The sequence below is a fragment of the Heteronotia binoei genome, chromosome 4 (assembly GCF_032191835.1).
Source record: "Heteronotia binoei isolate CCM8104 ecotype False Entrance Well chromosome 4, APGP_CSIRO_Hbin_v1, whole genome shotgun sequence".
NCBI lineage: Eukaryota > Metazoa > Chordata > Lepidosauria > Squamata > Gekkonidae > Heteronotia > Heteronotia binoei.
The window spans coordinates 2,281,509-2,295,321 of NC_083226.1; the positions used below are offsets into that span (position 1 = coordinate 2,281,509).

Below are 13,813 nucleotides of genomic sequence, written 5' to 3' on the forward strand. Positions count from 1 at the left end.
ATTTCATAGTTCTTCCTTTTCATTTTGGGAGCTCAGAAGGAAAATCATATTGTGGGGATTTCCCGTTAGTCGTTACAAAACTTTGATTTTATGAATATTTAACTCCACTATACTATGCAGAATAGTCTAAAGATCTGGATTCTACCATCATTCTCTACAGCAGTTCACGGCACAAAACAACTGAAAAGTTGTGCGGCAGCCAGAATGAAAGTGAGCTGCTCCTTTTCTGTATGTGTGTCACAGTGTAGTTCTTAATTGTGGGGTGGGTACAATAAATAAGAGTTTCCACCTTTTCCAGCCATACATCTCATGTAACAGTAATCTGAATAACCCATGGAGAGCCAGGTTGGTGTAGTGGTTAAGTGTGCGGACTCTTATCTGGGAGAATTGGATTTGATTCCCCACTCCTCCATTTGCACCTGTTGGAATGGCCTTGGGGCAGCCATAGCGCTCGTAGGAGTTGTCCTTGAAAGGGCAGCTTCTGGGAAAGCTCTCTCAGCCCCAACTACCTCACAGGGAGTCTGTTGTGGGGGAGGAAAATAAAGGAGATTGTGACTGCTTTGAGACTGAGATTTGGAGTGGAGGGCAGGATGTAAATCCAATATCTTCTTCTTCAGTGTGTACTCCCCTGTCCAGTTCCTTCCCTTCGGTTTAAATCTTCTGCATATATTTGAACCAAGAAATAGACTAAACTTGCCTCTGTAATCGTGTTCTAAAGATGGGATATAGTTGTCTGACTTGGTGGTTCTGCCTTGCCCAGAATCCAGTAGGAGCTAGCCTCTGGACTTGTTTTCTCCTTTCCAGATCCTGTGAGAGCTGGTATTTGGACTGTAGTGTTTAAGTGGGGTGGTTTATCTTTCTGTCACCTGTTGGCTAAGGGTGTGCTTAGGGGAGCAGACGGGGTGTTGGGAGAAAAACAGGCCATGTAAGGGGAAGAGGCAGTAGATATTTAAGCACCGTTTTCTCCCTATAAGCTCACCCGTCCACTCTGGTTATCTTCAGAGGCTCTGCTTCAGTTTCTTCTGAGCGGGTGGCAACCCTAAGTCCTTCTTGGTTGTGGTGCTGAAACTTCAGATGTCTCTCTCCAGGGAGGTTGCTCTGACTTCCTCTATCACTATTGTCTGTACGGAGTAAAGACTTATTTGTTTTATTGGCATACTCCAGTATCTGTTATTGGACCTCCTCCCTGGCTGTATTATACATATCCATGCTGAGGCTACCTTGTTGGGAGAGACTCAGGATTTTATGGCCTCCATGACAACCATGGACCTGTGTCAGGTAATGACAGGCCTCAGACTCTGTGCAGGTCTTGAACTGGTGTTCTGCTCTGGACAGGAAGAAAATGATCAGAAGGTGAGAGATGGAGGATGGTCCCCTTGTCGTGGAAATATCACTACTTCCTGGGATTTGCAGGACTGTCAAGATTAAGAAGACTGCAGATTTATACCCCACCCTTCTCTCTGAATCAGAGACTCAGAGCGGCTTACAATCTCCTATATCTTCTCCCTCCACAACAGACACCCTGTGAGGTGGGTGGGGCTAAGAGGGCTCACACAGCAGCTGTCCTTTCAAGGACAGCTCTGTGAGAGCTATGGCTAACCCAAGACCATTCCAGCAGGTGCAAGTGGAGAAGTGGGGAATCAAACCCGGTTCTCCCAGATGAGAGTCTGCACACTTAACCACTACACCAAACTGGCTCTCTTGATTAAGACAATCCACCCCCATGGCGTGATCATTTTCAGATGGCCTTAGGGGATATTCCTGCTGATGTGGTCGGTGCCCCTGTTGATGTCCTGGTTGACCTGTGGAATGAAGAAAGGACCTGAGCAATGGACACAGTTGCTCCTAGGCACTGCCTCTCAGAAGAACCTGGACAGTCCCTTGGTTTACAGCGTGGCTGTAGGTGATGAGATGATAAGGAAGATGGCTAGAGTGGCAAAAGAAAAAGACTCAGGATGAATCCAACATGTCACAAGCTGGAGCTCATCTTAAAGCCTACTCCATTCATGTGATGGTCCTCCTGGACCTCTAGGCTTTTGATACCATCAGGGCTTTTTTTGTAGCAGGAACTCCTTTGCATATTAGGCCACACCCCTCTTAAGTAGCTAATCCTTCAAGAGCTTACAGGGCTCTAATTGCAGGGCCTACTGTAAGCTCTTGGTGGATTGGCTACATTGGGGGGGGGCGTGTAGCCTAATATGCAAAGGAGTTCCTGCTACAAAAAAAGCCCTGGATACCATCAATCATGGTATCCTTCTAGACCACCTTTTGGGGTGAATTTTCGACTGGGAGGCAGTGTTCTGTGGTGGTTTCAGTCCTACCATGAAGGTGAGCTTTGGGATAGATGAGGGTAACAAATCGAATCCTGCCATATTGAATCCTGCCAAAACAGAGGTGGTGGGAAGGTCTGACTCCCAGACATTGGGATGTCTCCTATTTTGGATGTTATTGCAGAGTCTTAGCTTGGTGATGCTTTGTGTATACCTTCCTGGTTGTAACTGTGTGGTATAAATATCTGTGGTTCTGGATGTTGTGCAGATCCTTCATGATTCAGTTAAAATTTGTGTTCAACAACATGGAAAGGTTTATTTTTAACTTTCCCTATTTTTGGTTTTGGAGAATGTGAGCTTCTTTCAGCACAGTTCCTATATTTAACTGCTTTGCTGCTGATAACTGAAAAGCAGACATTTTGGATTTTCCTTTATGGATGCAAGAAGATGCTTTAATGGCATTGTAAGACCCTGTAGTATCCTAGAACTAAGGGGAGTTGCCTGTTTGCCCTGAACGTAAGGAGACGTGTTCCCTGCCTGCCTGGTGAGGGCAGGACTGTTTTGCTTTCTCTCAGTGATAACGCATAACCGGCAAGGCCGATTGGCTGTATGTGTGGCTCTGTGTAGTCCTTGGTTGTCCAGGAACCAGAAGAGAGGGAGAAGGAAGTGTTATTGGAGAAGGAACAGCGAGGAAGCGGAAGGGCTCCAAGCGATATAAGGAAAATCGAAAGGGGGTTAACCAATGGAATGCCATTGGAGCAGTGGAACATGCGTTACTTCACTGTTAATTTTATAAGCGTATCCGTTCTCTATATATTGGGGGTAGTGGAAAGCAGGGGTGGAATTCTAGGAGGAACTCCTTTGCATATTAGGCCACACACCCCTGATGTAGCCAATCCTTCAAGAGCTGACAAGGCTCTTTTTTGTAAGCTCTTGGTGGATTGGCTGCATTAGGGGTGTGTGGCCTAATATGCAAAGAGCTCCTGCTAGAATTCTACACCTGGTGGAAAGTGCTGTCAAGTTGAAGCTGACCCCATAGTGACCTCATGGAGGTTTCAAGCAAGAGACGCTCACAGGTGGTTTGCCATTGCCTGCCTCAGCGTAGCAACCCTGGACTTCCTTGGTCATCTTTCATCCAAATACTCCTGTTCCATCCAGGTTTCCATCTGATAAAGTTTATATATCGTCTCTCCCTGCCTAACAAAACCACTCTTAAAGGGGCCAGATTTTGCACTTTGGCTCAGCCAATAAGGAAGCAGATGATTCAATCTTTTTAAACCATCTTGTATCACTTGAATTAGTGCTTAATGTATGTATTTTAGTGTATTTTTATATGTTTTATTTGTGTTTAATTTCCACTGTTAGATTGGTATTGGCTGACCTTGGATCAAAATAAATGAAATGGAGTTAATCCATGGGGGTACATTTGTGTATTTGTTGGTATAGCACATTGCTTTAAAAAGCAAACACTGCTTGAAACAAGTTGTAGGTTAAAATTTGATGCTACTCAATTATTCCGTGTTTTTCATCTTTGGTCCTCATTGACTTGGTTATGTAGTTTTTCATTTGAGATGCACAGTTAGTTAGTTTGAGATGTTAGTTAGTCTATTCTTAGATTCAGGTGGGGAGCCATGTTGGTCTGAAGCAACAGAAAATACGAGTCCGCTGGCACATTTAAGACCAAAAAAGTTTAATTCTGGGTATCAGATTTTGTCTGCTCTTAGTTATTTCGGTGTGCTTGCTAGCATCAGAAGTGTGTAGAAAGTGAACTTACAAACTGAGCACAAAGGGGCAGTAGGTCACTCTTTCCCATTTGTCTCAAAGTAGATTGTGGGGTTGGCATTTACTAGCACCCTTTTGATGTGATGCACTGGGTGGAAAAATCATTTCCTCCTGTGATCAAGAGATGATGGTGCTGACGGTTTCCCCAAGTTTTCCTTCCTGGTTGCCTGGGGCTTACAGATATGACCCAAGGATGCTTTCCATGCAGGTCCAGAATGAATGTGCAGAATGGCAGGGAAGCATTGACGTGATTGCTAATGCATGTTTTGCACTGTAATACAGTGCTTTGATGTTGTTGGGTAGCTGCCATATGTGCCTGGAGCTTTTTAAAAATAAAGTGGATCGTTGCTGTCTCTCAAACTGGGAAAGAAAGTGGCAATCTCACAGGGGATGATCCTGGGCGCTTTCTTGTGTCTTGTCTTGAATCTCCAACTTTCTGGTTCTATTTGATAATCTTTGTAGATTAAGCATCCCATTCTTTAGCTGTCTGGCTCAGATTCATGTTTGTCTGTATTTTAAAAATGCACCATAGTTTACCACCGTGCAGTAATTAACAAGCTTTATGCTTTCCTTGCTTTCTCAATCCGTTTTTAATCATTTAAACCTATTATTTTGACGTTAAGTTCAGGAGCCCTTTAAATCTCTCGCAGTATTAATTGCAGCTTAATATCTTGTTGTCTTAAGACACCATCAGGGCAAGTCTGTTAGATGGATCAGGCTGAGTCAACAGCCCAACTATGGAGGGAAGATGGTGGGTCACAAAGCGAGACTGTATGAATCAGGACATCAAATGCAATGATGGGGCAAATGCCTTAAGTTGTGTATATAGAACAAGAAGACACTTTGTAGATAATAAAATCTGCACCCTTCAAGTTCGAAGGGAATAGAACAAGCTTGGGGGGGTACTACTGAGGCCCCACTGTTGGACCTCCTGATGGCTCCTGGGTTTGGGCTACTGTGTGACATGCTGGATGGGCCAATGGCTTGATCCAACACGGCTTCTCTTATGTTCTTATTCTGGCTTGATATAAGGTAGATCCTTGTATAGCTGTTGCAAAGCAGAATCTGCTAAAATAGTGTGAATACATTGATTGACAAACATTGTTGGATTCTTGTTATTTAATTTAATTTTTCAATTTATACCCCACCTGTCCTGCAGGTGGGCTCAGGGCGGCTTACAACATTAAAATGGCATTCTTGAGGAACTATCTCTTAGTACTAGATCAAAAGTTTTACCTGACCCCTCCCACTTTCTAAAACACTTATAGGGCATGAGGAAGGGTATCTGTGGGCTGCTTGGTGTCCATGGGCACCATGGTAGGGAACCCCGGGTTAGATATGTAATAGCATCCTGATCATGTGGTCTGCTAAGAATGTGATCCAAAGATGCTGCCCAAACTGGTAGCGCTGTGTAGAATATTTTCTTTGTTACACTTCCATACAGACTTTTTTTTCGTTATCAGTCTCAAGACAGGATCTTAGAAGGCCTCCTATTCAAACACTAGTGAAGCCCATACTTGCTTAGCTCCACAATACCATACTCTGGGAGCTCTCCTTCTGTCCTCCATAACAGAGAGCATCCTTTATCCCAGGGGTGGCCAACGGTAGCTCTCCAGATGTTTTTTGCCTACAACTCCCATCAGCCCCAGCCAGCATGGCCAATGGCTGGGGCTGATGGGAGTTGTAGGCAAAAAACATCTGGAGAGCTACCGTTGGCCACCCCTGATTTATCCCATGCTATGACCTTATGTGTGTTTGTGTGTGTGTCCCTGCCAGGGCAGCCTATAGTGTTGGGCAGAGAAAATGCACAATAACACAATGTGAGAAGAACAGGATAAATGATCTTATATATGTTGTCCTGGCTCACATCCCTCACAAGTGGGTATTAAAGTCACCAGTGGCCATGCTGCTGTGGTAAGTAGGTATGGGCACGAACCGGGAAAATGTGGTTCGGTTTGTGGCTGAACCATGAAATGAACTCGGAGGTTTGCTTGTGAGCCAAACCAGTTTGTGCCCTGAAGACCCCATTGAAAGGGACTGCAATCCCTTTAAATGTCGTTTGTAGAAAGCCCAAAAAACAGCTGAGTGATTGGGAGCAACAATTTGAGTGATTTGTGCAACAATTAATACGCTATAATCTGTGTTTTGATAATACATCACTAAAGAGCTCAGGGTTTTCAGTGCCCGGTCTGGGCAGGTGTTCCCTCACTTTTGTGGAATTCTCCCCATCGCCAACCATCTGGATGGAAGGGAGAACCTCACCCACAAATGCCCCAAAATGCGGTGTGATGATGTCATAACACCGCCAATTTCGCATTGGCGAACTTTGACAGGACTGCAGAAGACAGCCCAAAACAGCTGAGTGGTGGGGAGCACCTCCTGCCCGCCCATCTGTTTTTGTGGCTTTTGCGGAAAACAGAAAGCGGGGTTTATAGGGACTGGGAAGTTCCTTTATCCCCTGGTTTCTGTTCCTTCCCTGAACTGCTTTAAAACTTTACAGAAGTTCGTGACGACAGACCCATCCTGAATTTCTGTTCAAGAACTGTGAAGAGGGCAAAATTCGTGATGAATTTTACTTCGTGGTTCGGTTTGTGCCAGTCCCTAGTGGTAGTTGTCTCCTGTGATATGACCCCATGTCACTACCAGGGGTGGAATTCTAGCCAGAACTCCTTTGCATATTAGGCCACACAACCCTGATATAGCCAGTCCTACAAGAGCTTACAAAAAAAGAGCCTTGTCAGCTCTTGGAGGATTGGCTACATCAGGGGTGTGTGGCCTATTATGCAAAGGAGCTCCTGCTAGAATTCCACCCCTGGTTACCACAATGACATGTTGAAAATTAAATTGGCTGGTATGCATTTGACCTGATTGTTGCTGCCCTCTCTACTAGGCTGTTCATATGGATTGTAACTGTGTCATCAAGGGGGTCGCATATTCTCTGTTTCTCCATGAGCTACGGAATTAACATGGTGCCACGTCATACTGAAATAGTTGCACCATTGAACATGTGAAGCTGCCTTATACTGAATCTGACCCTTGGTCTGTTGAAGCCAGTTTTGTCTAGTGAGAGTAGCAGGGTCTGTCAAGGGTCTGTCACGACACCTACTGCCTGGTCACCTGCTATATAAATGGGAGATGCTTGGGGGGGCGGGGGGTGTACCTGGGACTGCTGCATGTTGAGCCTTTGAGCCATGGGCCTATCTTATTGTGCTATTGTATGAGGAGGACCACTTGGTGCTGTTTACAATGGAAAGTTACTTGTTCAAGCCCATTTGTGACAAATTAGTATCGATGATTTTCTTCTTTGTTAGATGGGGAAATGTGCGGTTTTAGTGCCAGACATAAATTATGTGTGTTTTATGCCCACTGAAGTTTTGAAAAGCTTTTCAGGAAAGTCTAGTTCATGTATCAAATTTGACTTTGACATTGCCTCTAATGGTACTTAAGGTCTAAGCCATTTCCTCCATTAGGAGCCTTATCTTTGAATGCTAACTTTAGCCAAGGTTCATTAGTTTCCAAAGTGTCTCTTAAGTGCTTGGAAATTAAAACTGAAGAGCCATAATTTTTCATTTGAGCAAATAGCAGCTAAACAGCTGTAGCAAATATCGAGTCTGGAATCTAGATTGTGCATGATCTAAGATTGGAGATGAGGAGACATACCTTACTGGTGCTTTAAGTGTCAAGTAGTTATGGTCTAAGGGGGAGCACCTTGTATGGAGGTGGAGGTAAACATGGGTTCCAAAGGTGCACCACCGCACTAAAAATATTGTTTATGTAAAGGGTGCAGGGGGCAGGTCTAGAGTCTAATGCAGGGATGTTGAACTAATTTGTTAGGAGGGCCAGATCTTCACCTTGTCGGGCCGGGCCATGTGTGTTGTAAAATGTAATGCCAGGTAGGGGAGATAGAAACGTTATAAAGAACACTGACAAACACACTCAGCCTAATCCACCTCACTGGCTTGTTGAGCCTCAGTCAACAGAAGGAAGAGAGGCTTGGCTCAGTAGCTCCGCTGTGCAACTGAGAGAGCTGGCAAAGCTAGCTGTCCTTCCCCCACTTCCTCCCCAAGGCAGGAGCTTTGCTCTGTAGCTCCTGTGCGATTGAGCAAGTTTGGCAAAGCAAGTTGTGATGCAGAAGGAAGCAAGAGAGGGAGAAGGAAGCAGATGACAGCCAGTAGCTCAGGGGCCTAATAGGAACCCTCTGGGGGCCTGATCCGGCCCGCAGGCCACATGTTTGACACCCCTGGTCTAATATGTAAGCAGGCTGGTTTACAGCTTTTACTCCATGAATGTGCTGTCAAAGCTCCAGACAACTTTCAGATGAGAATCAAATATCAACTAGAACAAAAAACCCTTGTTTCATAAGGTGGTGATAAAGGATGACTTGCATAAGTGGTGATATTAACAGTAGTCAGTGATCCCTGAGAGAGAGCCAGTTTGGTGTAGTGGTTAAGTGTGCGGACTCTTATCTGGGAGAACCAGGTTTGATTCCCCACTCCTCCACTTGCACCTGCTAGCATGGCCTTGGGTCAGCCATAGCTCTGGCAGAGGTTGTCCTTGAAAGGGCAGCTGCTGTGAGAGCCCTCTCCAGCCCCACCCACCTCACAGGGTGTCTGTTGTGGGGGAGGAAGGTAAAGGAGATTGTGAGCCGCTCTGAGACTCTTCGGAGTGGAGAGCGGGATATAAATCCAATATCTTCTTCTTCTTCTTCCCTCTAAGCCGAGTTAGTGTGAGCTAGCTCACAGTTTTTTAGCCTCCGGCTCACACATTTTTGTCTTAGCTCAAGAAAAATGGCCCCAGAGCAAACTAATCTATGCAGCAGCCAAATTGCTTGCTCACCACTTTAATGCGAGGAGCTCACAAAGTTGAATTTTTGCTCATAAGAGTCCGCAGCTTAGCTATCATGAAATGTCATAGTCGGCCAAGAGGATTTAGCCATGCTCGCAGACGCTTATAAAGCAGCTTTGCTTTTTAGTAAGTAAGATGTACTCCCATGCATGCTTCTGGGGAGGCAGAGAATTATGTTGGGGACTGAGGAGTTTATTCGATCTGGACACTGGCCCTTCAGTCCATCTGTTTTTTCCCTTGCAAGTTCCTTCACCCTTTTACAGTTTGTTCTTCTCACTTGGATTGGCACACTGGTGCCACAGTGTTCTCGGTCAAATACAGCATATGCCCATTTACAGAAAATGGGTAATTTACCTTCAGACATTTTCTGCTACATTAGTATGTTTTTATGATCTTCTTGTATGAAGAGAATAATGAAAAAGCACTAGAGATACAGGCTTGTAATTACACAAGTTAAATTTGAGAATGTGGAAAAAAATAGATCCCCCCCCCCCCCAAAGCTGATTGCTACCTTTTGACAGGAAAAAATGCTTGAAGTCTGGACTGCTTTAAAAAAAAATGTCAAAAAGTCATAATTTTGTTCAGCTCTCAAACTGTGACTTGGACAGTACAAAATCATCCTATAATTTTTCTGAACAAATAAAATGCTGAGGTTTCTTTTACCAAAATGCAGTTTTGGTTATGCAGTTATGAAACTTGGAACAAAGCCTCCCTGGAACTGAACAGAGGCATTGGATTCTTATTACATACGCTTGCACATTTCCACCAATTATAGCTCTATATCCACAGTATTCTAGTTCATTTCTCTTAAGAATCTGACATTAGGAATCAGAACTGAGAAATCTGTGGGAGAACACTTTAACCTTCCAAAGCATTCAATGGGTGACCTCAAGGCAGCTGTTTTACTGCAAAGGAACTTCAAGAACAGAATGGAGAGAGAAATTGCTGAATTACAAATTATTATGAAACTTGGAACAAACACCTCCCCAGGACTGAACAGGGATATTGGTTTTTTATCTCATTACAGATGCTAAACCCACTCTCAGTGAGTATAGCTATACATCCGCAGTATTCCAATGTGTTTCTCTTTTAGAATTGTGTATAATTATTTGTATTGACATACTCAAAATAGGGATATTGGCTGTATATCTCATTACATATACTTTACCCATTTTCACTATATTTTATTGTATTCCTTTTTCCTATGGCAAACTAGAATGATATTTACATGTTAAAAAGTAAATTAGGTGGACAAGAACATCACTATCCAATGTATTTCTCTTTTAGCTGTATTGACACACTCAAACAGGGACTTTGGTTGCTTATCCCATTACATATATTGAACCCGTCTCCCATTGTCATTGACAGACAATCTCACATTTTGACATACTACTGTTTTGTTGCTTTCGCATGCTCATGCTACTCAGATCAAAGGTTTGCTCAATTTGTTAATTTTACTGCATACTGCTGTTTTGTTGCTTTCCATGCTCGTGCTACTCAGATCAAAGGTTTGCTCAATTTGTTAATTTTACTATTCTGTCATTGTACCATTTTATATTCTAAACCACTGCCTACCAGATAATTTTACTTCACTGTCATTGGTTCTTAAATCTGTACCATGTTGCATTCTGGGCCGCTGCCTACCAGCTCTGTATGGCTCTGCTCAGCTATGTATGGCTTCGCTCACTGTGCTGGATTCCTCGTCTGATGAAGTGTGCTTAAGACACTTAGGTTCTAAATAAAAATTGGTTGGTCTTAAAGGTGCAACTTGACTTCTACTTTGTTTTTAAGAATAGTGTATCAGAAAATTGTTTGCGTTTTTTATATTGACAAAGTTAAGATGGACTTCCGAGGGAGGAAAATGTCGAGCTGAGCGGCTTCTCATAACGGGAGCAGGCTGAAACTTCTGTTTGGGGTAGTGGAAGACAAATTAATGCCTACTGCCTACTTTTCTCAGTCAGAGATTAGTCCAAGGTATGCACAGGAAACTTTGAGGAGATTTACCTTGCCTAAAAGGGAGTCCCAGGGGGGGGCTCCTTTGAGGTGTTGAGGGGTCTCTGGGAAGAGTTGCATTTTCATCATCTGCAGAAGTTTTCAGTCATTTATTTGACATAAGCTCGACAGAATCCTAACCTTCTTGGACATTGCTAACCATCTAAAGCTACGCAAGACCGGTGGAAACTTGGATAATTGGAAGAGAAGGTACAGATTACTATCTTTCACTCCAGGACTATTTACAATTTAATGGAGTAAATTTAAAAGGTGGGAAATGAAAATCTAGAAAGCTTGGAAGAAGAAGGGGAAAAGAGGTGAAATTTGTACTTTGTAAATATAAAGTACAGTGCTAAAAAGTGGAAAGGAATTTATTGTTTGGTCTACTTGCAGTTTTGAAAAAAGAGCACCATCGTCACAGACCTGCAGCATATTCAAGCAAAACAGGAAGTACGTCAAGTATCGTGAGATCTCCTTACTAGTGTGAATGAGACTTTGTGGCAAGTAAACCAGGAAGTAGTGGATGAAAAACCTACTCTAGGAATATAACACCATTGAGAAATAGCGGCAGCCATTGCTTGGAGGTCAAAATTAAAATAAGGTTTTTAAAGTGTTTGGGACATTAAAAATTGTTGGAATTAACTCAGAAGAGGACAAGAAGATAAGTATTATTGGACATATTATGTGTGTGGACTTTAGAAGTTTTTAAAAGGGAAAAAAATTGTAAGGAGCAGCAAAAAGTTGCGACCGCCATTTTGAAACATTTAAAGACTTTAAAAATAAATATCTTGATTTTGGGAGCTTGGAGGATGGCGAAATTAAGCTTATTATAAAAGGCAAGTCCTATTCTTTTGAATCTGATAGTTGAATTTGAATTTGGTGAGGTCTAAATTTTCACTGTTTTTTTAAATGTCAGAACACAAGCAACCCCATACAAGGGCTGCTTCATTAGGATTACAAATGGCAGAATTTCCAAAAGAAGACAGAACTTTAATCTGGTACTTGCTCTCAGCTGCTAGGACATTGTATGCGCAGTTGTGGAAGCAAGAAAAAATACCAGAGAAATGGGATTGGATTGTAAAAGTTATGAAATGGAGTGAAATGGATAAGTTAACAAGAACTTTAAGAGACTATGATTTAGAAGTATTTAAGATGGAGTGGAAGAAGTTCAGAAGATACGTAGAAAAAGAATGGAAAATAAAAGGACATTGGACAATTTTTGATAATGACTAAGTATAGGTAGGGGGAAGATATGAACTTTGGTTCTTATTAATTAGGGGTACCTTTTAAAATGATGTTTTGATTTTAGTACAAGTAAAGGGAGAGGTAGAAAGTAGGTAGAAAGTAATATATGGGATTAAAAAGAAAAGTAGTTATTAATGATATAAGAAGTTGAATATATTGCCATATGTTACTAATAAACTTGTTTTAAACCAAAAAAAGACAAAGTTAAGACAGGGATGTTGGTTGTTTGTCCCATTGCTTGCACTGGACCCATCTTCCACTGTATTCATCTAGTGTATTCTTTTTGTGGTTTGGCAAACTGAAATGATGTTTATAATGTATGCTATATGTTAAAAAATGACTTAAGTAACATGAACACTTCTGAGAAAATAGTTCTCAGTTTAACCCAGACTTTAATAACCAGAGAGCAATTAACAGAGTGCTTTTATTGCCCTGTAGCACCTTCTACAATTCTGACATGTTACCTGCCTCTTTTGTTTTCTACTGCAGAAGCTATCCAGACCAAATGTCCTTTCAGTTTGTTAATTTCACAGTTTTGCTATTGGATTATAACTTTAACCACTGCTCACCAGCTATATGTAACTCTGCTCACTGTACACCATTCCTTCGTCTGATGAAGTCTGCATGTATACAGAAGCTGACATTCTGAATAAAACTTGGTTGGTCTTCAAGGTGCTGTTCTGTTGCTTCAGACCAACACGGCTGCCTACCCGGATCTATCAAAACGCAGTTCTGTTTGCACTGTAATGTTTTGCCTTCAGTGTGCAGTATATGGAATTGTGCATTGTCTGACATTGCAGGCTTAGGTCCTGGGAGTGTTGTGAGAGGGGTGCTCTTTGGTCATGAACCGCAGGGCTTGTTCCTTGAACCCAAAGGACCAAATCTGCATCCTGTCTGGACTGTATTTGGTCCCCTTGGAAGTTGCTGCAGTAATCTAAATGTTCAGCCTCCCTGGGAGTTCACACAAGTGACAATGTCTGTCGTCTCGGATGCCCTTGTGCCGCTGCTGCATCTGTGCTAGCTTATGTAATGACATGTTGTGCAGCGGCTGAGGGCATCTCAGGCTGCCTCTGGTATAGGAAGGGGTCAGGACTGCTCAGATAGTGTCATCCTCAGGCTCTGAATGGGTTTGTGTGAATCCTTCATGTTAATTTGTTCTCCTTCCTCTTTATTTTTAGATATGGACTGAAGCCAAATGACCAAATCTTGGCAGAAGAGAAACATAAAGAGCTGTAAGTTTGTAAATACGTTTAGGATCTGTGACTCGTGAGAATGTACTGTTGACTTTTCTGTCTGGAACATTTTAAACTACTATTATATTGCTTCACATTTTCACGGCTGCTGAAGATTTGGACATTGTTATCTCGTCTGCTTAGTGTATTTTTTAATGTTGATTTTTAAGGGGCAATTTTTTAAAAAATTAAAAATCCAGTAGCTCAGATGTGCCTACAGAAAGTGAGGTGGCACTTAAATGGTGTTTTAAATCCACAAGTTAATGAGTTCTGATCAAGAACTTTGATAGATACGACAGAGAGGATATTTTAGTTATTCTAGCAAAAATATATTTGGGGCCATCTTTGGAACACTGTTCAAAGGCATTACTGCTAACATATTCTTTAAATGTTGCTATTCATATGGTGGGCATATTATATGGCATACTTTGCTACTTTCCCCTTTAA

At 42.5% G+C, this 13,813-nt stretch overlaps 1 protein-coding gene across 2 annotated transcripts in view; it reads left to right on the top strand.

The window, feature by feature from the left end:
• ADK (adenosine kinase) overlaps nt 1-13,813 on the top strand; it is a 478,171-nt gene that overhangs the window by 46,535 nt on the left and 417,823 nt on the right. For both annotated transcript variants that reach the window (XM_060236706.1, XM_060236707.1), the window contains exon 3: nt 13,313-13,366. In XM_060236706.1, coding sequence (XP_060092689.1) covers nt 13,313-13,366 — 54 coding nt within the window. The remainder of the gene's footprint in view (nt 1-13,312; nt 13,367-13,813) is intronic.